The sequence below is a fragment of the Chenopodium quinoa genome, unplaced genomic scaffold, assembly GCF_001683475.1.
Source record: "Chenopodium quinoa cultivar QQ74 unplaced genomic scaffold, ASM168347v1, whole genome shotgun sequence".
NCBI lineage: Eukaryota > Viridiplantae > Streptophyta > Magnoliopsida > Caryophyllales > Amaranthaceae > Chenopodium > Chenopodium quinoa.
This window is the reverse complement of record NW_018743574.1, coordinates 5306854-5329608: the sequence shown is the minus strand read 5'-3', so window position 1 is coordinate 5329608 and position 22755 is coordinate 5306854. Positions and strand designations below refer to the sequence as shown.

The window sequence follows — 22755 nt, the reverse complement described above, 5'->3', positions numbered from 1 at the left end:
CTACCACTCGCTCATTCACTCAATTTCTTTGGTAATTAAAATTGTAAGGAGTACTAATATCATAATCCTAGCAGCTTTTAGCTTTTAGTAGCTTTTTAGCATGAGCTCTCCAAATTCCAAAGACAAAGACAATGTCTTGCCTCTCTCACCTCCCTACCCCACTCTCTTTGCCATATCACCCCTTTTTCCACCTCTCTTTGCCATTCTTTCATTTTTACAATTTTACACCACATTTTTTTTTAATATTCCTATCCATTTATCATTACATTACATGTTCTGTTTGATAAACATTTTACTATTCGGATTTGTGAATAGGCCTGCTTTGATTTACTGAACTGAGTTGATTGCAGCTGAATTGAACTGATTGGAGTCGAACTAAAATAAATTATTTATAAGAGAGGAAATTAGGAACTGAGTTGAATTGAATTAATTGGAGCTGAATTGGATTAAAATTAAGTTAAAAAGAACATGCCCTAAGTATGCTCTTCGACTATTTTTAATTATCTTTTAGACTTTAATAGATTAATCTCGATTAATACTTTTAATATAGTATCCATATAGAGTAAATTGTAACTATTCTACTCCGTAATAAATAAAATTAATGTTATGTTAAAAAGTGTGAAACACTGAAACTCCAAATAATACAATATTTGTAAGATAGACAATATAAATAAACAAACATAAACATAAAAATAGTAATAGTACTTGAATATAATACTCCAAAACCTATTGAACACCGTTTAAGTTCAATCACTTAAATTCGTCGTCTTCCTACACCCCCTCTCCTTTCTTATTCTTCTGCTATTACAGATTTTTATATATTTTACGTTTTATATTAAAAAGTACGAAGTATAAAGTATTCATTTTGATCTTCTTCCAAAGGAATATAAAAAACCAGGATCAGAAAAATTCAACAAAAAATCAACCCACATTTTTGTTTCTGGGTATCTTTTCAACTCTATTCAAACTCTTTCCCGCTCTGTAATACATTACTCTCATTTCATTTCATAAATTTAAAATACCCACTATTCTTATTTTTCTGCAATTTATTTTGACAATAAAATTAAAAAAATAGCTTAAATGGTGAAGTGCATGCTGCCCATCAAGTGAACAAGATGAACACTAAAGCTCGCACGTCTCAACAGATTCGAAAACACCCTTTGAATCGTCAAAATGTATGAATCTTCTACTTCTCTGTATATTTTTTTAATAGTTGTTTTTGTTAATAATTTTTTTTTTTAATTTTTATGGGTTGATTTTTCTGTTATTCCCAGCTGTCATTTGAAAATTTCTTGGTGGGTCTGTTAATTTGATATACAATGTTACAATCTGAATTTTAGTTGGCAAATGGGTATTTTGTAAATCTGGGTTTTCAAAAGATTAAATCTTTCTTTCTGGGTTTCTGCAATTTTATCTGGAAAAAGATAGAAATTCCTTATCTTTTGAGCTACAGAAAGTAAGCTAGCAAAACATATAACTGTCTTTTTCTATTTTTATATCATTCTTATCTTTATTTTCTTTAATTGAAAAAAAAAGAAGATTTTTGCTGGGTTTTGCAGTTGATATCATTTATAATTTTTTTTTTTCCAAATTTGGCATTTTTTTACAGGAGAATAAGGTGCAGATGCAGGGAACTAGATCACCAAGTGGAAACCAAAAGAGCAAAGAGAAGAAATTGGCATTATTGCAAGATGTAAATAACATTTCCCATATTTAAAAATAATATTTTTCTTATAATTTTTTTGATTTTTTGTTCAATTTATGAATTGAGGATTGGAATTCAGGTTGACAGATTGAAGAAGAAGCTCAGAGATGAAGAAAACATACATAGGGCCCTACAAAGAGCTTTTAATAGGCCTTTAGGTGCTCTTCCTCGTTTGCCACCTTATCTGCCTCCAAATGTAAGTAACACTGTTTTTAATGAAGTATTGAATCTTTGTATTAATATATAGACTAATGTTTTCATTTCATTTGATGATTGTTGGATGAAATTGAGCTTAAGTTGTTTAATGATTATAATTTTAAGTGTTTGTGTGGATTTTTGTAAATGGAGTAATTTGAATTCCTGAAGGGTTGTTTTGATTTCAGACACAGGAGCTTCTTGCAGAGATTGCTGTCCTAGAAGAGGAGGTGGTTCGGCTCGAAGAGCAGGTTGTGACTTTCAGGCATAACTTATATGAGGAAGCTGTATTCATTTGTTCAAAGAGGAAATTGGAGAGTCCTGTGGATTACTACGAGCGAATATTGAGTAGATGTTCATCTAAAGATGAGCATTCTGATTCAGAGATATCTCCAATATCAGTTGCCAGAACGGCGTCAACTTCATCTGACATTGTGTCTGACCGTTCTTCGCTGTCACTAGCTAGAACCACCTCAACGTCATCTGATATTGTTTCTGATCAAACAGCGCAGAATTCTAGTGATTTGGTTAATAGGAAAGGTGTAGTGGATGAACCTAATTCGACTGCAGATTCTTTGGAAAACTGCAAACAGAAAGAAAATAAAACACTTAGCAATTCCAATAGTAGGAATACAAACATTAAAACTCGTCATATTAGGAGAAATTCTGGTGATTTGATGAATGGGAAACAAGGTTTGAGTAATCATGATTTTTCCTTGGAGTTAATGAAGGAGAAGAAAGGAGAAGGTGATAAGAAGTGTTCTATTAACTTCAGAAACATTGAATTCTCAGAAAGAAAACTTTCCAGGGTCAAGACACCGGTTAAGAAGTCTTCTTTCAAGCGTCAACCATCTCAGAAACAGCAGGTATATTTGTCTGCGGTGCTAGTTACAAGTTAGAACATGAAACATGTTCTATACTGCCATGATTCTGACATTTTTTGTCTTTCAGCCAGTAAACAAAGAATTAGGAGGAGACAGCGAGCCAAACAAGATCTCAGAAGACATATTGAAGTGTCTGTGTAGCATTTATATAAGGATGGGCACAACAAATGATAAAGGAACTCAGCTGGACACATCACCTTTATCATTTGTTTCTCGACAAAAGAAGGAAGATTCGGAGTTTCAGGATCCTTATGGAGCTTCTGCAGAAATCAAGGCTAGAGATATTGGTGCTTACAAGAATTTCTGCTTAATTGATGCTATCTCGTTTGATCAGAAACGGAAAAGAAATGCTCTATTCTTGCTTCATAAACTCAAGTTAGTTGCTGCATTTCCCTATATTCTCACTATCTACATTTGGATTGATTGCGTATTAGCATTTTTACTTATCTTAATTATGGGTGTTACTAGGCTCCTCCTTGGAAAGCTTGCCAGAGTCAGCTTGGACGGTCTTAGCCACCAGCATAAGCTTGCATTCTGGATTAACACTTACAATGCCTGCTTGATGAATGTAAGGTCTCAATGCCAAGTACTATCTTGAAACTCTCAACTTATGTGCTTTGTGCTAAGGTTATGTCACTTTCAGGCTTTTCTAGAGCATGGAATACCCGAGAGTCCAGAAAAGGTTGTATTGCTGATGCGTGAGGTAAAATTTCTTGAGGCTGAGCTAGTTTGCACTGTAATATTGTGTCAGAATGTTCCTTTTACAAGTACTGTTGGCTAAACTTGGATAGGTTTTATTAGATCCTCAAACATTTTTACAGTACTGAATGCAAGATGTAGATTTTCTTAATATACATACCTTAAAACGAATTCAGATATCTCTGCAGCTGATCATTGTTAGGCCACTTTGTCGATGCATATTAGTATACATAAAACCACAGTTAAGATTCCTCTGGTGTAATGAGTAGCATAGTCTATCAGGTTCCTCTGGTGTCGGGTTCTAACTGTTATTTAAAGAACATGCAGCTGTGCTCATCATCTCTTTTATATAAATACTGCTGTACCTGTATGAGTCACTTAGGTACATTGGTATGATATTCTTTTGTATATGTTTAATAAAAAATGCTAGTTGTCTGATAATAGCTTTAATGTATCTTAGGAAATGGTATAGTATGGAGTTCTTTCACTGCAACTTTTTATAAGTAAAATTAAACTGTTTTGAAATTTTTATAGGCAACGATAACGGTGGGAGGCCAGAGAATGAATGCAATCACAATCGAGCATTTTATTTTAAGATTACCATACTATTTAAAACAGGTAACCGACACTATCTTTGTTACTATCTTCCAAACAGAGATCAACTCGATGCTTACTGTTAAGTAAATCAACATCCAAGGATGTCATGTATACTGATCTTGCTACATCTTTCTTTCTCAACAGGGTGGCAGAAAATCTGCCAAGGGTGATGACCTAAAGGCAAGCGAGATGTTTGGTTTGGAGTGCGTAGAACCATTGGTCACGTTTGCCTTATCCTGCGGAAGTTGGTCATCTCCTGTTGTAAGTTTTCCCATTACCTTAGCATTTGATTTGGTAACTTAAAGAATCTGAAATTGGAAATGCCCATGTAAAATTGGTTATGAATATATGGATATAGTTCATTCAAATTTGCATGAAGTTGTGTTCAACTAAGAAATTTGATTGCTTTAAGAAATTTGATTGCTTGGTCCCATACTTAGCAGATATGGAGAAAATTTACTCCCTTCGTCCCAAATTCCACATGAATATGTGCACTATATATTTTGCTCAGAGATAAAGGCATAAAGGTGTAAAAAGAATAGAGAGTAATTTGTGGGCGAGTATAGGGCCCAAATTTAGGGAAAGAGTAGAGAGAAATAACTTACTGATAGCAGAATGTACCGAGTAATACAGGACATCTGAAAATGGATTAGGTATGTAACTTAAATGGGGACAATGGAAACTGAGTGTATTGCTAATGAGGTCTCTTGATAGAACCTCGTAGCACCAATCCTTCCCTCTTAAGATGGAAATTCTCCCTTTGCTCATTGTGATTATGTCTTGTTAAAACATAGGTGAGGATATACACAGCATCTCAAATTGAAAGTGAATTGGAAGTAGCAAAGAAAGAGTATCTCCAGGCGGCAGTTGGAGTGTCGAAGAATGACAAGCTCTTAATACCGAAGCTGTTGGATTGGTATCAACTTGACTTTGCGAAGAATTTAGACTCATTGGTTGATTGGATTTGTCTCCAGTTACCTGATGAGCTTAGGAAAGAAGCATTTAGCTGTCTTGAGAGAAAAGAAAAAGTTAATCTTTCAGATTTAGTAGAAGTGGTACCATATGATTTCAGTTTCAGGTACATTATACATCCATAGCTTTTTTGTGCAATTTTAGATTTCATTTCCAGCCCCTGGAGCAATTAGCAGGCCTGTAATTTACTAGCACAAAATTACAGAGTATATAGTTTTTTTATTTTTTTTGGGTTTATTATATCAAATTCTTTTTTTAGTTGGTTTTTGTGAGGCTGCGAAGTAGGTACCTCTATATGTCCACAAAGGCACAAACGGAGCCTCTGTATTGATTTGATTATTTCATTTGATATATGTAATTAGTTTCTTTTCAATTGCTATTTTACATCATTTACTGTCAAAGTTACGATTTAGTATAAAATCAGATGTCTTTCTACTCAATGGTTAATTAGTATTGCCAACAGAGAATCGTCTGTAACTCAAAATGATGCATACTGTTTTTTTTGTCAATTGATTTGAATATGCAAAACATGAACAATATCCGATGGAGAGTCAATGTGATCATGTTCAAAGGCAACTGAGGATCAATAGGGAATACAGTAACGCAGGCATTGTAACAATGTAACATACTGTATTAAAGTCTTTGTAATCAGAAACAATAGTAAGTCTGTACCACGTAAACAGCGACATACTCACACGAGATAGAATACATATCTCCTTTGGTTGACTGACTGGCCGGCTGCACCAAATCTGTGCATCCTGCATCCTGCAGACATAGTTGTATCTTACCTTCTTCAGTACCACCAGTCCACCACACAATTTACTTCATTTTGGACCGGGATTGCCTTTTTTGTACCTAGAATCCAACCAGTCCAACAGGCTAACATACCTACAGTCTTGCCTAATAAATTAAGAATGCAATCAGAGAAATTGTGGACATTGCGGCGATCTAACAAATGATTTATCACATGAAATTCACAATAAACAATCATTCTGTTTGTTCATTTCCCAAACTACCTCGAGTACTAAATATTATCCTACTGTAACTGACCACTCTTACATTTGTGATTCCATTATCTAATTAGAAAGCACAAAGTATCGCTATTTATGGAAAGGGTATGCACATGCTTACATAATGCACTGAACTAGGAAGTACGGACAACTGCACTGCAGTCTGTACTAGTGTACTGTACTGTACTGTATATATTAAATCACTTGGGTACTAAATGGACAGCAGGACTACAAAATATATTTTTCATTTCTCTTTCTTTTGAGACTTGGGCTCAAGCCCATGTATGAGGCCCAAAGAGTGATATGGGCTTGAGTTTGTTTGAGGGCAGACAAACAGATCATTGCAAATCCTCAGTTTCCCCTAAGTTAACTGTTTCCTACCTGAACTCCCACCCCTTCACTTTTGCACTATAAATTGTTAACGTTCTTAACTAATTTTCCTGCTTTACTTTCAATGGACGATTTCGAATGACAATTCATGTTAGACAATCCCAAAACCTTCAGATTAAGGCTTTGATGTTAATAGTAGTAGCAAATAGCAGTAATGGAGTTGGAGTTGTTACTTACAATATGATAAACCATGAAACCAATCAAGGTTGTAGCTTAATCTGTGAGAACATCACACATCACAGTCTAACAGGCCGTCACAGGTCGTTGGCCACTTGCATATTACAATAACACCACTTCAATTGATGAAACTGTGGTCCAATTAACAATAAAGAACATTGTTGCTGGTGGTCCTTTATCCCAAAGTCACATATATTATCCTTTCATCCGATGGTTGATCCTCACAATGGCTTCATAAGTTATGCCGCCACCACGGCGTTGATCAACATCCACCAAGCCGTAATGCGATTACTCCCGTACGGTATAAGTTCTCTGCAATACTGAAAAGATCAAAGTATGTGAGCTGAGATAGAAATCCAAGCTTCTATTGTTCCACTTTCTTGCCAAATCATTACTCCATAATTATGAAAAATAAGAAGTTAAGAGCATGTAACATAGTTTATGTTACACATATTCTCAATTATGAAATATATGTAGTTTTCAACTTTTATAAATCAGATATATCTTCTATAAAAAGTATTGGGTTGAAAAAAAAAAAAAAAAAGGAACCGAAGAACACTAAAAGGCAATATATGGAAAGGAGGCATTCTTTTGGTTGTAAGATCGTCTGACTTCAGGGCATCTTTTATGGTAAAGGTCTGGGGGAAGAGGTCAAAGATCCTTTGGTATAAGTTGAACGCTATCCAAATTCTCCCTCTATCCCTTATTGTTTGCAACATTTAATCCAAAAAAATTCACAAAAAAAATTCAGATCTATGTTGCAAAGAATAAAAGACTAATTTTTAATGGTAAAAAAACCAACAATTTTTCTACGTTAGATACTTCTAAGTTCTAACTTTGTATTTAAGACAGAACTTTGCACGATAAACAGATCGAATTACGTACAGGCATAGAGATTAAACCTTTTAATCCTTTAGATCGAATGTTAAACAATTAAGATCTAGGACCAGACAGCTTTCTCTTAACCAACCCAAATTGTGCACACAATCATTCAACCCTACCTAATCCGACACATAGCCAACACAAGGATCTTATATGCACATATATTATTCCCTAATTGCATTGACAAGTCTTTCAACGACCATAGCTAAATTACAACTAGATTGCATGTAAGCAAATTTAATTGAGATTAGTTGATTAACATTAAAGGCACATTTAATTAAGATTCTAATACGTATTCTTTGTACGTAATGTATTACGTAAAGGACTAAAGGTCCAATACGTAAGCCACATGCAAGGATGGTGTTGTAGGGTAATTAAAGATCTGCTTTGTCTAGCTATCTCCCCTGCATTTTTACGAATGAATAAAATAAGGAATCCAATGTATGTATGTAATACTTCGTATGAAATTTAACTTCTTTAAAAGTATAAACGGATAATAAAAGAATATATTGATAACGACCATACACAGTAAGTAGTATAAACTATTCTTGCAAATTGGCTATTCATCATTTCAGGCTTCAGCATCACTCACAAGTCACAGCACACTTAATTGATAACAACTCTCAAAGAAAGGAAGCAAATGTTTCCCTTTCACCTTACTAGATAACAACATGAGTAAAAACTAGTCATTAAATGTGACTTCATAGGCAAACAAGCTGGATTAATTTTTAAAAATTTCGATTAAAATTTAACTTGAGTCCGAAAATTGTGAAGTGCTGTAATACGGAGTAAACTCTCTATTATTCCATAACAATTAGATAAAAACTTGTACATTATATTTGACATCCCAATAAATAGAAGTTATATATATATATATATATATATATATATATATATATATATATATATACAAACAAAACATTAAAAATAGAATAAATTAGAAATTTCAAGATTTATAAACAAATAAACGCAATATAATAATATGGTAGAAATTTGTAACAAAATGAATCTAAAACAGAAACAGTAGAAAGATACATAAAACGCACACCCATAATCTTGATAGAGCAAGTGACTGTAAATGAAGGACCAGCAATAGCATGATCAAGTTGATTAAAAGGAAAAACTGAAAGTAATGGCATATAGACGATTGCTAGTCATTGGCACTTGCGCAAGTTGTATAGAGCCAATTTGATAAGACAAAATACAAATAGTAATATGTAGATCGTCTGGTTCTCAAGAAAATGCTATATTTAGGTCATAGATTTTATTTCTATAATCAGAGCCATGAATAACTCACAACTAGACAACTTGCAATTCTTCTTATAATAATTATTAATACAAAGTGCTTACACTGTTTACTTTCATTGCTTAATTAACTTTGCTCTTATATATAAAGAAACAACCTTTATGTCTTTATTCTTTACACAGTAAACTTGTTAACAAAGGAGGAATAAGGGATTGGACACATGTAAATTTTCTAGGGAATTTTCTCCTATTCATTGTGAGTACACCCTTTTTATCGATTGACCATATTCTTGGGGCTCTTTTTTTATTGGTTAATCAAAAACCAATTATTTACCCACTTTATTTTCTCCTGTTTGTTTAGAATTTGTTATATACACCCGTATATCGTATGTCCGAGATTATTTACTCAATTAATCAATATATAAGCAAATAATATTTTTACTCATTTGTTGGTTAAATGAGCAAATAATTCCAGGGCACGGTATAATAGGTTCTCTTGTTTGTTAAATATTGCACAATTTGCACTTTCATACCAATACTGTTCAAAAATTTATTTTTTGACTTTGATGATATTAAATTCTTATAATTTTTTACTCTTACACAGTACTCGTATATAGAGTAATAAAAATTATTTAAGATTAGAAATATGCATTTGAATTAGTTAATAAAAAAAGTGTACTGGTACTATTTACCAATTTCCGCCAATATCAGTTACCAACTCGTGGGATTATTCACTTGGCCAACAGCAATTCGACAAACAGCATCCGTGAGAAATGTACAAATTGGTCCATCGCAACAGGCCAATCAATAATTACATATTAAATTCTAAGTGACCGACGAATCTACAGCTAACCCTACAAGTCCGAAATTTTGAGCCATAATTTTTTTTTTTTAAATCTGATTTCTTTTTTTTCCAATCAAAATTATCATGTACAGTAATAAATTACAAATGTTTAAAATACGATAATCACCAAAAATATACAAATAAATTGATGAAAAACTATAAAGATAAAGATCATGTCAAGAAGTAATTGCACAACCAATCCCTTAAACTTTAATAATCACGATTATGATGGTAGTTGCGAGCAAAAAGAACCTCTTAAGTAATACAAAGTACGGAGTATATATATTGTATTCATTCTTATATCTCTAGGATTTATACAAAGCTTCCATAGTCACCATGATTGATTGTACAAAACAAATACAATTGCCAATTTTGTCCGTCAATTCGTCAAATACTCCATCCTTTTCAAGTTATATGCAATAATTTGACTAACACATTTGCACAACTTTAACCATTTATATTTCTAATATATATTAGTAAAAAATTCAGTAGTAATCATTTTACTACAGAATAAGATTTGTTATTACGTGTACTTCGTACTACACTACTACGTAAAATTTACTGTCAAAAAAAAAAAGAAAAAAAAAAACTAGAAAAAAATTTAATCCCAGCAATTCCAATAAGCATTAAATCAAAGGGTCCCAAAAAAATATGCTACAGTAATGTGAGAGTGAAGGGGATATGATCTTTTAGCTGGCAATTTGGCAAATTGACACACACACTTGTTCAATTAACCAATGATTGGAGTATGGGACCAGATAAAAGGGAGGAGCAACAATCTTAGATCTTCCGCTTTTCTTGACAGAATGACCCTAAATTAGTTCTCATTGGTCAGCGCATGTATATCCATGGTCCATCTCATGCCTTCCTTTGCTATTTGCTTAATCATCAAATTTAATGCCATAACCTAATTAATTATTTGCTTCCCACCAACTACAAATCTTTCCAAATCGCTTGAGAAACCAAACAAACTCATACTTCGTAGTTTAATACGCAATACTACATAAATGCACACTTATTTAGGCTCCGTTTGTTTAATCTGAAAACACTTTACCTGAATATAAAGACTCATTTTCTACAGAAAAACATGATTGTAAAATTAGTTTTTCTTATTTGTTTGATTATAGGAAAATATATGAAAAAACAGAAATGGAACTAAAAGGAGGGGAAGGATAAAGAAGAGAAACTAATTAAAGAAGTGAAGAGTAAGGGCATGTTCTCATCAGATTATTTTCAGTTTAGTTTAGTTCAGCTCTAATAAGTTTAGTTCAGTTCAGTTCAGCTCCGCTTCGCTCCTAATTTCCTTCTCTCATAAAATATTCATTTCAGTTCAGTTCAGTTCAGCTCTGATAAGTTCGGTTATGTTCAGCTCTAATAAGTTCAGTTTTGTTCAGCTCATTTCAGTCAATGAGAACAGGCCCTAAAGAGGACAATAAGCATATTTTTTTCCCAAAAAGTAGCTTTCCACCTTTGGAAAAATCATTTTCCATCTTTAACGAAACAAAGGAAAATGAAGAAAAATATTTTCCACCAAAACAAACGAAGCCTGAGTAACTGTTTAGTTATGGATTCCTAAAGGAATTTAATACCCTTATCAACAAAATAAGCACCTGAGAATGGTTTAGAAAACCTTAAGATAGTGTACATATCATTTCAGTGAAAATGAAATGAATCAAATGATACATCAATCTCAAGGCCGGATTTTTTAGTAATTATTTTTCTTTACTTGAGTTTTTACATCTAAATCATTTATATCACAGCAGAAGGCGAGTTATACAGACGAGTTGCAAGTTTTTACAATGACACCAAGTGTATTTCCTTGGGGGCGCAGATAATTCTTCCATACTAAGCGAAGCACCCAAAAAAAGAGAGAATACAAATCCTACCTCATGCAACAAATTCAAGCATTTAAACCGCTAGTTTTACCAGACTTACTTCAATATGTTGCCAAATATACATCTTACAACTACCTTCAATTACTAATAACATGTTAAGCTAATTTTCAATACTAGAATCAATAATTATAAGGTCTACTTTTCCAGGATCTGTATATGCCTGACTTCAGTTTTTATTTGTCTATCATACAATCATGTATGCAAAAGAATATGCTCATCTGGAAAGGAAAAGTTTACTATAAAGAGAATAAGCACTAACCCACGCACATAGCGTACTTAGGCATAGAAAGAACTGTAAGTTGCCCGTGTCACTGTATAGACTAGCAAATGGCAAGCTTCTAGTTCTTAATATATAAAATAAAAAAAATAAAACATGCAAACTTGTCCATAAATATTATTGTGTAGCTAGCTAGGCATATGAGGAACACCATCAAGCCCGTGTAGCTCGAGATTAGCAACTGGCATGATTCTAGCATTCAATTTGCCGCTTTACTGATTCCAAATTCTTTATTCCTTGTGGCTTTTACATGTAAGTTCTAGCATTCTATATGATGCTAAAAGTTGAATAAAATTTAAGAAGTTTGTAAACACATTCGGCTGCTCGACCCTCTAATATAACATAAATGTTGAGATTAATTTACACTAAAAAATAGATATGGTACAACTAGTTCAATGCTGCCAGAAGCATATCATATCATATCATAATGATTTCATTGGCTTGATATGGCAGTCAAGTAGACAAAATAAGAAACTTTTAATATCCAATTTACAACTTGCCTTAGTGGCAATACTAGCTAGAGGATAAAGGTAGGGTGAGAAGAACACTTCACCACCATCTATTTGGAGTACATTGTTGAATGCACCCCAGTTATGTTATTCCTAGCCTCTAATATAGGGTCCACACCGCCTTATACACAAGGTTAAAAGGGTGAAAAGGCATCGAAACCTCTAGAGAAAGAAACTAAATGCTAGAACTCAATTGCAGAAATATTAACTGATTCTAATTTCTAAATTCTGATAATGTTATACTCCCTCCGTCCTATAATATAACGGTATTTAAGAAATAGTCTTTACATACTATCCCAAAAAAAAAAAAATTATTTTTTATCTCCAAAATAAGGAAACAAGAACTATATTATGAGACGGAGGGAGTATATTAGATCCCTAGAGTACAATTCAAAAACAAGGTAAAAACTAAATAAAAATGAGCTTAACATGGAAGTTCCTATAAGTGGGGTGTACTGAAAATGATTTCCCACCAAAATTACTATACAACAAAACATTACCATAACTTGGATTTGCTGTATGGACCCTGACGTGTATAAATAACGGACCAATCATTTAATGTACTCATCATGTGCACAAAGACCAAGAAAAAACAGTGGAATTACATTTTTTTTTCCTTTTCTTTTCCTTTTTTGGACCAAATAAGCTGATAAAAAGTATAAAATGGCTTATCTTTATCAAACACTAAAGAGAGGGGCCACACCTATGACAATTCACCACCATAAGTCCATAACTAAGCAGCTTGGTAACTGGTACGAAAGAGGTGGGAGTATCAAAATTTAGCAGACCAAAAAATGATGATTCCACCAAAAGAATATGGATCTCATGTCAACAGAATAAATCTGGGGTTTTGAGAAGGGAAAAAATAGAGCTACCCTTCAGTACATCGGAACTGCAAGAAGATTAAACATATACGTCAACTCCAAAACTACAGGAAATAATTGGAGAACTAACAAGTCTGTCTGGAGGAGGCAAGCTATAACACCGACAAACAACTTCCGTCGGGTTCTACATGTCTTCTTCATCGTATCTTCTAGATATTACTCCCTTCGTTCTATAATAAAATTTCTAATTTACTTTAGCAATGTCCAACATAGAGCTCTTACTGTTGTAATTCTGATAATTTTTTTTATTTATCTCTTTATTAAAGTGTTTTTCTAAACAAAAACAATAATGTTTATACTTTTCAAACATTAATTAATAAAAAATCATTGATCAGAGAAAGTCAAACAAGAATTTGATAGAGAATGGAAAGGTAATAATGCTAGTTTTTGCTACAAGTAATAACCTCCTCCCCCTACTCCTCTCCCCAAACTTTCCTAGCTTCATTCCTTAACAGTTCTTAGGGCAGATAATTTGGCAGAAAAGGAGATGCAAAACTCAAGCAGTTTCTCCTCAACAAACTCCAAAGGCATTGCTGCCATTGTTGGAGTAGGACCGAAACTTGGAAGATCCATTGCCCGAAAGTTTGCTCATGAAGGCTACACAGTTGCTATCCTCTCCAGGGATTTAGGCAGGCAACCTATTTATTTTCAATTATTATATATCTTGTTCGCTTTCATTCAATTCTTTTGCTTTTTTTTTCCAGGTTCCTCCTAATAAACCTTCAGAAATTATTGGTTTTCTGTGGTTTTGGCTCAGGGAGGCTATCAAGAATTGCAGAAGAGATAGCAAGGGAAGAGAAAGCTCAAGTCTTTGCAATAAGAATTGACTGCTCGGATACGAGAAGCATTAGTGAAGCTTTTGAAGGGGTTCTCTCTCTTGGATATGTTGAAGTGTTGGTCTACAATGCTGCATACCAACCCCTTCCTTTGCATCCAGCCAATTTCACTGGAATTCCAGTCAATTCTTTTGAAAAATCACTCGCAGTTTCATCTGTTGGTGACTTCCATTGTGCTCAGCAGGTAAACCTCACAAAAACTTGATTTAAATCTCCTCCTTCCTCTCGCTTCCTCTCTCTATCTAGATTTTAAATAAATGTGAAGATTAATTAAAACTACTTGCGGGCATGGGTTAGATTCTTCCGGGTATGGTGGAGAGAGGAAGAGGGACAATACTCTTCACCGGATGTTCAGCTTCTCTCAATGGCATGTCTGGCTTCTCAGAATTATGTATGTATTATAATAAATCCTTGCTAATTAAGATTTGGAATATTTGATTGATACAATCACTAATTAAGAATATTAAATTGCATGTATAGTTCATAAATGTTCCATGAATTTTTTTGTTTAAATAAAGGTTGTGGGAAGTTTGCGCTAAGAGGATTATCACAATGTCTGGCAAGGGAATTTCAGTCATTGGGAATTCATGTTGCTCATGTTATTATTGATGGCTTGGTCGGAGCACCAAGGTAAGTAGTGTGACTTGTACCCCTAACTCTTCATCCATTTCAATAGGATCTCAAGCTCAGACTTTCACTCCAGTCTCGATTATTTTTGGTAATATTTTATGGGGGTTTTAATATACTAAGAGCATGTCATCCTCGTATATATCAACCTATTTTTAGATTATTAGATTTTCCGTTAATTAAGAGAATTTATGGTAAGAATGGCCAATTTTTCTCTCCATCCCATTCTATCTTCTAATCCTCTCTTCTCCTCATCCCTCCCTAACTTTGCTAGAAGTGAACTAAACAAAGAGAATGAAAGGCGGTTTCCATGAAACTGAAATTCAAATCAAAATGTTTTCTTAAGAATCAAACACAGCCAAAATAAACCAAAGGGTACAAGATGAAGAAAACCTCTACTCTCACACTTAAAAATATTTCATTAAATTTCCCAACAGCAAAACTCAAAATATAATATCGCAAGCTAAGGCCAATATTCTTCGATTAGTACATTTGTTGACTCCAGGAAAAATTTACAGTGTTTAAAAAAACATGTAGATTAATCCAAAGAGTATTAGATGTATGGGTGTGTGTTCAGCAGAAACGATGCAAATCAAATAAGCTTGAGTGTTAATCTGAGGCAGCATGATCTATACAACAAATTAGGGAGCATCAATTCACTAGTTGAATCTTATTGATGGCTCTGTAGATTCGATAGATTATGAGGTTGGTGGAAAATTATGCAGGGTACCAAGTATATTGCAGAGAACAAATGTAGGGGAGCAACAAAGTGGAGTAGGAGTGGCAGCAGACGGCTTGATGGACCCCGATGCTCTAGCTCAAACCTATTGGCACTTACATCTACAAGATCGTTCAGCTTGGACACAAGAGATTGACCTTCGTCCCTCCACTACATTTAGGTTCTTCTAGCACCAAACCAGTCCTCGCACCATTCATGCAACTAGTATGTTTTACCCAATTTTTATGTCCATACAATGTTTACTTTTTCGACAAGGGATAGACGGAGTGGTAGATCCAGAAAAAGGGGATGCTAGGACTTTTTTGTCATCAATAGTCAGTCATCTGGCAACCATTAAGGTTCAAATCATAGTTTGGCATTGTGTTAATTTGAAGAAGCTAAACAAAAAAGGAGTGATATCTAAAATCTGCATAATGCCAAATCTTGAGTTGAAACCATGATGACAAACGTGGATGGATAAGAAATGCTTTGATTAGTATTTTTATGTTTAAATTGTGTGTATATGTTTTAGCTGTCTTCTTTGGTGGAAGATTTTGTATGCATGTCCAATATGCACAATTAATTATAGTTTCTAAATGTTGATATGTGAACATTTTTCTTGATTATATATCCAAGTTATGTAGCTTGGTTTACCAGTGATTGTGAATGACAAACTAATTTCTCCATACATATTATAGGTAAAGAAGCACATCCCTTATCCCGTCCTATGCGCCTTAACCCTAAACAGCTATGCCAGAATTCTATCCCAAACAAGAGGCTGAAAACCAGACCAACCTGTTGCATACCCAGCACTTCTCTTGACAACAAATGTTGATGACTTGGGCTGAGTCTAAGGAGGGAACATACTGCCAATAGACTAAGAGAACTTTGGTTAACTACAAACTAAACTGGTTGGAAGTTTTTTCCCTAATTTACCCCTAGGTTGTTGGCATCGGCAAGTGCTTTCTGAATCATTATGTCTTAAAATGCCACGTTAAAGCCTTAGGCAACTATAATAATTGAGAAGGCGAATCTAGTAAAGTCTATTGGCCCTAAAAATAAGGATCTAGCTAAAACAGTGGAACAAAGAGTGAAAATGGAGCATACAATGGGGGCAAGAGTTGCATGGAAGATAAGGAGACTTCGTGTTGTAATAGAGGACACAAACTTATTGTAGCCTAATTAAAGCTTAACGGCCCCACCAATTTCTTTTCTCTGTCTGACAAGAAAATTCACTCCAGTATCCTTCAGAAGGTCGAATTGTTGTTATTGGAAAGTGAATGGATGGAGGTTAAGGTACCATGTAGTCCGGTCAAAAAGGGAAGTTTAGAAATGAGTCAGAAGGTGATATTTCTATGAAAGGTCCAAGGCCGTCATTTAGTGGGGACTTAGCCCTATCATGTGCATACGGTGATACGGCAACAAATTCAAGTTCTGTGTTTCCAACACTTTCACATCAAATATCCAATTATGAAACATCTCAAAAAGTAGTGGACACGACATGATGTTAATTGTCTGCTCACCAATAATTCTAAATTCTTTTTAACAGTGGTGTTCTTACTTAAAATGTTAACTATAGTCAGGTAATGCACAGGATGGACAAGCAAAAACGACTCTAAATGGTCAAACTCAGAGATTAACAAAAGCTTTATTGGTGAGCAGACTGAGCTCGGTGAGAACCACCTCTAGTCATATTTCCATTTGAAGGGCCATTTTCTGTAAGTCTGTAACATAGCTATTCTAGAAGGAGATGAATAGGTCGACAAAAGCTTTATAACCCTCAACAAATATATACCTAGCAGCAACAAACGCGTAAAAAGATATTGCTTGAGCTATTTTCTCCTTTTGACTAAATAAAAGCATGTGCAAAAATAACTAAATACCCATACATAGATTAGTTTAGCATTGTTCTTCTGAATTTTGTCAATGAAATAACATAAAGACAACAAACAGTATGTCATATTGTCATGCTAGTATAATCCAAAAAAACATACCAGGTCGATGATGAAAAGCATTCAGCAAATTGACAAAAAGGCCCACGCATAAGTAAATCCTCAGACATAAGCTCTGTAGATATGAAGAGTCCAACTCCCATGCATCTCAACAATAGGGCTAGACATGAAGCATGCACCTGCAGTAGAAAGAGATACAATCAAAGGATGGAGTTGTGATTCTTATCTTGGAGTGAAAAAGATGCAGTAACAGCAAACAAAAATATGAAAAAGGCTTTCAATGAAGTATAAGCTTGATTTCCATTTCTTAGACAATAGACCCAATTTCTTTGCCCAATTAATAAGATCAGTAGTAGCTCAATCCTATTTATCATCAATAAGATGGAAGACCTTGAAACCAATTTGCTGGCCAAGTTTTAGTATTTTTGGTGAAGACTATTCTGTATATCGAAAAAACAGGACACCTTGCAACATCATTAACATTGATAAGGCCTCATAGTTGGCATCTGGATTAAAAACAAGAATCCCACAATGTAATAAAAGGAGTTTAAAACATGAAACGAAAACATTATATAACCTGAACAACTAATTAACAGGCTTTCCAGCATGAATTCCAGCAAAAACTTTTTTTGACAGGGGAAATACTGGAATTATGGGTTCGGTTAGCTTTACTAATGCATCTCTTCTCCTTTATTAATCATAAATCAGAGGAAGAACAAAATAGTAGCTCCCCGTCTGAAAAAATTTGTCATGTTATTCCAACCCCTTGTAAACATAGATATGACACAATAATTTTTAAAGACCTATTTAGGGAAAACCTGTCACGGTTAGTTTAGGAAAGAAGACAACTTCTAGAAGACAGGCTATCAGAGAATATACAACTAATCATTTTAAACGGAGTATCATATTAAAGCATTATGCTCTACACAAAGACTAAACTAGGAACTTATTAACTAAAAATTATTGCCCTCTAAACTAGGCAAAAATTTTGAGGCTAGATTCTACTTCATACCTAAATGATTGTTACACATTCCATTTTAATATATTACTGGTTGGTAACTTGGTTATACTTTTACTTTATTACTATTTTGGCAATCCTTTTCCCACCTCTCATGCAAACTCTTACACTCCTTTTTCGTCCACAAAGCCAGATAGTCACTCTTCACACCCCACCTCCAATATAATGTGTTTATCAAAATTATTATTCATAAACAGAGGTATTATGGAAAGGAAAATTATTTTTAAAAATAAAAAATTAAATTCAGCAAAAACAAAGTTTCTGTTATAGTAATATCATAAGATAGCACCAACCAGGGATGAGAGTTTCTATACGCATATGGATAAAGAACACCAAAGAATCGGTTGTCATCTATGGACATTGCACACCATTCCCACCCTTTGACAACACCTCCAACATGCAGAAATGACACATCTATTAGATCCTGGTTCATGACATCCATGAATTGAGCAGTTCACAAGACCAATCATCCTTTGTCCAAGTGTAGCCCCTGAAGGGAAAAACTGCCTCGAGTCCACTAGATTCACCCGTGGTAATTGAATGTCATAAGAATTACAAAAGGAGCTATGACTGAAATCACTATTTTGTGCTGCGGGCATCACCCTTGTGTAATGATAAGGGATATCACTCAGGAAAGCTGCAGAATTTAAGCCAAATGGAGAACTCCTATGAGGTCCCACAAGAGATTCAGAATAACTTTGAGAAGCACCATGAAATGAATGCAATGTAGAAGCCCTGTTGTCCCGGGATACTAGCTTTTGAGGGTCCCCGAAAGGTTTGAAATTTTTTTCTCTGTTAGAGTTTACTACAGCTCCTTGTTTCACATTCCGCTGTAGATTAGTGTAATGGTGGTTTTTTGAAGATGAGTCCCCCTGCTCTGCACCAAAATGTTTGCCTCCTTTAGGATAATTCAACTGAGAAGATCTTCCACGATGAGAAACCTTCCGAGATTTCCCTCCTAACAGACATTTAGATAGGCTTTGTTTGAGACCATATTTTGGAGAAATTGACACTTGTTAGTTGTTACAGATATTTCTACAGAAACAAGCATAAGGGGCGAAGGGCTTTTAGTCATTCAAACCTTTATCAGTAGATAAAGCATTCTTCCTCTTTGCTCTCTTATATCGTGCAGCTGTTCCTCGTCTATGCTTTTCTGCAAGAACTTTTCTTCTTTCTCCCTCGTTCTTCCATGGCTATAAGGTTTTGACATTTATGAAAATCAATAAATTACAATTATTAGAGCATATGCAAAGAAAAACAGGGATTTACCTGCCTGCAGGTCTTCAATCTATAGAGATTTCGGCCCTTGACAAGCAAAGGAAAGAGAGAAGGCAGTTTCTTTATTCCCTTGCTCCATAGTACCTCAACCTAGAAGATAAAAAGATTTTAGATTGGAACAAAATAAGCTTCATACATTAACAATAAAGAAATCTTTATATTATAGTCATTAATTCATTACACATCTAGGCTACTGCTGTTAGTCCATGTCTGGAATTTACAGGTAGATTTTGTGCTTTACAGTTAACTAATTTAGAGTTATACATTACATAGGCTGAATAGAAATAAATACCAAGGATATGCTTACTGTGAATGTATGTTGTTGCTTGGCTGCACCATAGCTTTCTTTCACGACTCGTCCAGCAACTGTTCTTTTCCCCAAAAGTTTACCTTGTCTTGTCACTTTGTCAAAACTTCTTTGGATGAGAATTCCATTTTATAAAGACACAAGTAAAAGGTTGGAAAAGCAAAAAGAAACAAGAAGAAAGGAAAAAAAACCAGGTACAATTCTTTCACATCAGAAGTAAAATTCACTACGTTTTGTTTCAAATTTTGGGGCCAAATAGCATTATATAATTCATACACAACCAACTAGTTTCCAACTTTCTATAACAGACTCTTGCAGCAAGATATGATGACTACATAATCACTCTCCCCTACCCCCAATAAAAAAAAGGAAAAACGAAAGGAGAAGTGGAGAAGCATTGTCCACCAGAAATGAAAAAGGATCCCAAGAAAACATAATAAAAAAAAACTTCACAAGGATGAGAATGATACCTTCCATACACTTTTTGTTTGAAGAGGACAGTATCTCCCTTGCAGACATCACCTGCTCCTCAGACCAATTTCCACAAAAAAGTATTAAAATATGAAATATAATTTGTAGGTAGCAAGAACAATTGAAGTTAACAGAGGAAAAGAAAGAGATTTTGGTGGGAAAATTAATCATACCTGTGCAATTGATGACAAAGGATGAGCTTGGGTAGAGAATTTCAGCTTTCCCGTCTTTTATCCTGTATATGAAATAGTTTAACTTCAGTTCTCACTCTATATAACAGGTGAGAATCCATCAAAACAAAAACAGCTAGGTAATAAATTACTACAAAAAGAACCTACCTATGGTGCTCTTGCACCCTACGAATACACTCGTCCTTGTTCCCTGATAGTCTAAGATCATGTCTTCTCAAATATGCTTTGCATGCTTTAAGACTTAACTCTTGCAAATCACGTCTTCCTGATTGACCAAAAAAGACTATCTAGTAAATATACAAATTACAATTCTGCATTGGAAAGTTCCTTAGAAGAAAGGCTCTTTATTGACTTCTCAAATATTGCAAGGTGACAATGAACATAAACACAAGCGCAATTTATGGAGAACATCAACATGTATAAAATATTTCACAAAGCCAAACTTATCATTTGCATTTTGCTAGCATTATTTATAAACGTTATAAAGAGTGAAACTAAATTAGATAACTAAATATGAAAAGAATTATACGTAGTATTATAGAAATGTTGAATTGAACAAAAATGGAATTAGCTATTGCCTCATTTTCTTTCACCACAAGCCTAAATAGGATTCAGCCTACCCTAACTACTATCTGTGAACCTAGAATCTAAGCAAAGTCAATAAGCCGACAGCCAAATCTTTCATCTTCTAGCTAACCTTCTCAAAATTACAAAAATGAATAGCAAATTCATCACAACCTTGTATATTATGATCCTCAATTACATTTCTGTAACTCGAAATAAACCACGAGTAACACTAATACCTGAGGAAAGTATATAGTATATACAGCTTCATATATTGTTGAACTGATATGTAATTACTAATTATCATCAATTTGTCACAAAATTCTTCAATAATCAAATTAAAACATCTTAGAAAACAAAAACAAAAATTAATCCAAAAGTAGTGCAGGCAAGTTTATATCTACTTTCACTAAAATGCGGCAACGAAGAAACTAGATAAACAGCTAATTTAAAAACCAAAAATAGCAGAAAAGAACAGTACTAAAAACCTTGAAGAAACTGAATGACTCGATTAGAGAGACAATGATCATCATCTTCAGTTCCACGGAAGTCATCTTTTAAGCAATCATCTTCCTCAGATTCATCATCTTCAATCTCGTAATCATCGTCATCATCAATCAATTCACATTCATCTCCGCTGAATCAAATTCAAACTTGTCATTCTTCCAAATTATCACCAAAAATCAATCAAAATCAACAGCTAGCAATAAATTGAACACAAAATATCTTCAAATTCAGCAAATAATTTATCATTTTCAAAATAAAAATAAAAAAAAGGCGAAAATCGTTATACCTAGAAGATGAAGCAGAATCGGAGGCGGTGTCGTCATCGTCGCCATTATCGTCGGAAGAAGAAGATGAAGAAAGATTAATCAAGAAATTCTTTCCTTTGTTGCTTGTCATTGCAGATACTATAGCATTATAGAGAGAGAAAGAGAGGGAAAATAGAGCGGAATGAATGGAATTCCGGTGAATCGGAGATAAAAAAGGGTTTCGTTTAGAATGAAGAGTACACTTGGTTGTTTCTCTCTCCTATGGTTTTAGGGGCGTATTTTATAGGTTACACTTTTACAGGCGGGACCCAATTCTTTAGCCCGCGAAGGAATCTGATGGATTTCAGGACTTGAGATGGACATATATAAACTGGACTCATTTGAAAGCATCGTACCCGAAAATTTTTTATACGGCGTAGGAGTCTAGGAGAGAATTATAGGCGTGATGTAAGTCACATCTCATTAAATTTATTATACACGGAGTGAAAAATATCTTAAGTGTTTAAAGTTTCTTCTCCATTTCAGCGGAATTAGAGATTAATTCTCATCATTTGCCCCTGGAGAAAAGGGCATGGATACACCTACCCACTAGGTAGTTTACCCGGTTGATGTGGAACTGATGTGGCAATGATGTGTAATAAAAACTGTTTATTTGACCCACTTTTAACACCATAAAATCATTAATAATGCAATTTAATTTTCCAATAAGCATAATACAAGGAACTAGACAACATATTTAATGCATTCCAATTTTCTAAATCTAAATCATTAAAGTGAAGTTTTAATTTACTGTACAACACTAAATAATTTTTATTTTTATTTTTTATTTTTTTTAAAAAAGACCATTTGCATTCT

At 34.1% G+C, this 22755-nt stretch overlaps 3 protein-coding genes across 10 annotated transcripts; 2 read left to right on the top strand and 1 right to left on the bottom strand.

Annotated features, from left to right (window-relative positions):
- Positions 1-654: 654 nt before the first annotated feature.
- On the top strand, positions 655-5425 carry LOC110682277. Of its 3 annotated transcripts, XM_021858582.1 has the most exons (11): positions 655-944; positions 1076-1175; positions 1610-1693; positions 1785-1901; positions 2089-2766; positions 2852-3159; positions 3253-3352; positions 3428-3487; positions 4018-4101; positions 4225-4341; positions 4875-5425. In XM_021858582.1, exons 2-11 carry the CDS (start codon positions 1116-1118, stop codon positions 5175-5177), a joined length of 1911 nt encoding a protein of 636 aa, XP_021714274.1. In that variant the 5' UTR covers positions 655-944; positions 1076-1115; the 3' UTR covers positions 5178-5425. The 3 variants fall into 3 exon arrangements, with proteins under 3 accessions (XP_021714274.1, XP_021714275.1, XP_021714273.1); XM_021858583.1 differs by having other exon boundaries at positions 655-1175; positions 1619-1693; XM_021858581.1 differs by having other exon boundaries at positions 655-1175.
- Positions 5426-12631: 7206 nt separating this feature from the next.
- LOC110682276 (3-oxoacyl-[acyl-carrier-protein] reductase FabG-like) lies at positions 12632-15981 on the top strand. 3 transcript variants are annotated; one of them, XM_021858579.1, is made up of 6 exons: positions 12632-13307; positions 13633-13794; positions 13923-14185; positions 14299-14392; positions 14520-14631; positions 15354-15981. In XM_021858579.1, exons 2-6 carry the CDS (start codon positions 13653-13655, stop codon positions 15535-15537), a joined length of 795 nt encoding a protein of 264 aa, XP_021714271.1. In that variant the 5' UTR covers positions 12632-13307; positions 13633-13652; the 3' UTR covers positions 15538-15981. The 3 variants fall into 3 exon arrangements, with proteins under 3 accessions (XP_021714271.1, XP_021714269.1, XP_021714270.1); XM_021858577.1 differs by having other exon boundaries at positions 13628-13794; XM_021858578.1 differs by having other exon boundaries at positions 12632-13536.
- Positions 15982-16065: 84 nt separating this feature from the next.
- LOC110682275 (zinc finger CCCH domain-containing protein 62-like) lies at positions 16066-22434 on the bottom strand. Of its 4 annotated transcripts, none has more exons than XR_002503395.1 (10): positions 21921-22429; positions 21616-21764; positions 20711-20828; positions 20546-20607; positions 20372-20423; positions 19902-20010; positions 19586-19684; positions 19398-19509; positions 18610-19274; positions 16066-17477 (listed from the first exon to the last, which is right to left on the bottom strand). XR_002503395.1 is itself a non-coding variant. In XM_021858576.1 (9 exons), the coding sequence occupies exons 1-9, from the start codon at positions 22028-22030 to the stop codon at positions 17401-17403; spliced, it is 888 nt and encodes a 295-aa protein (XP_021714268.1). In that variant the 5' UTR covers positions 22031-22434; the 3' UTR covers positions 16066-17400. The 4 variants fall into 4 exon arrangements, 2 of the variants coding, with proteins under 2 accessions (XP_021714268.1, XP_021714266.1); XR_002503396.1 differs by having other exon boundaries at positions 19902-20007; positions 21921-22428; XM_021858576.1 differs by lacking the exon at positions 18610-19274 and having other exon boundaries at positions 21921-22434.
- Between the last annotated feature and the right edge of the window lie 321 nt (positions 22435-22755).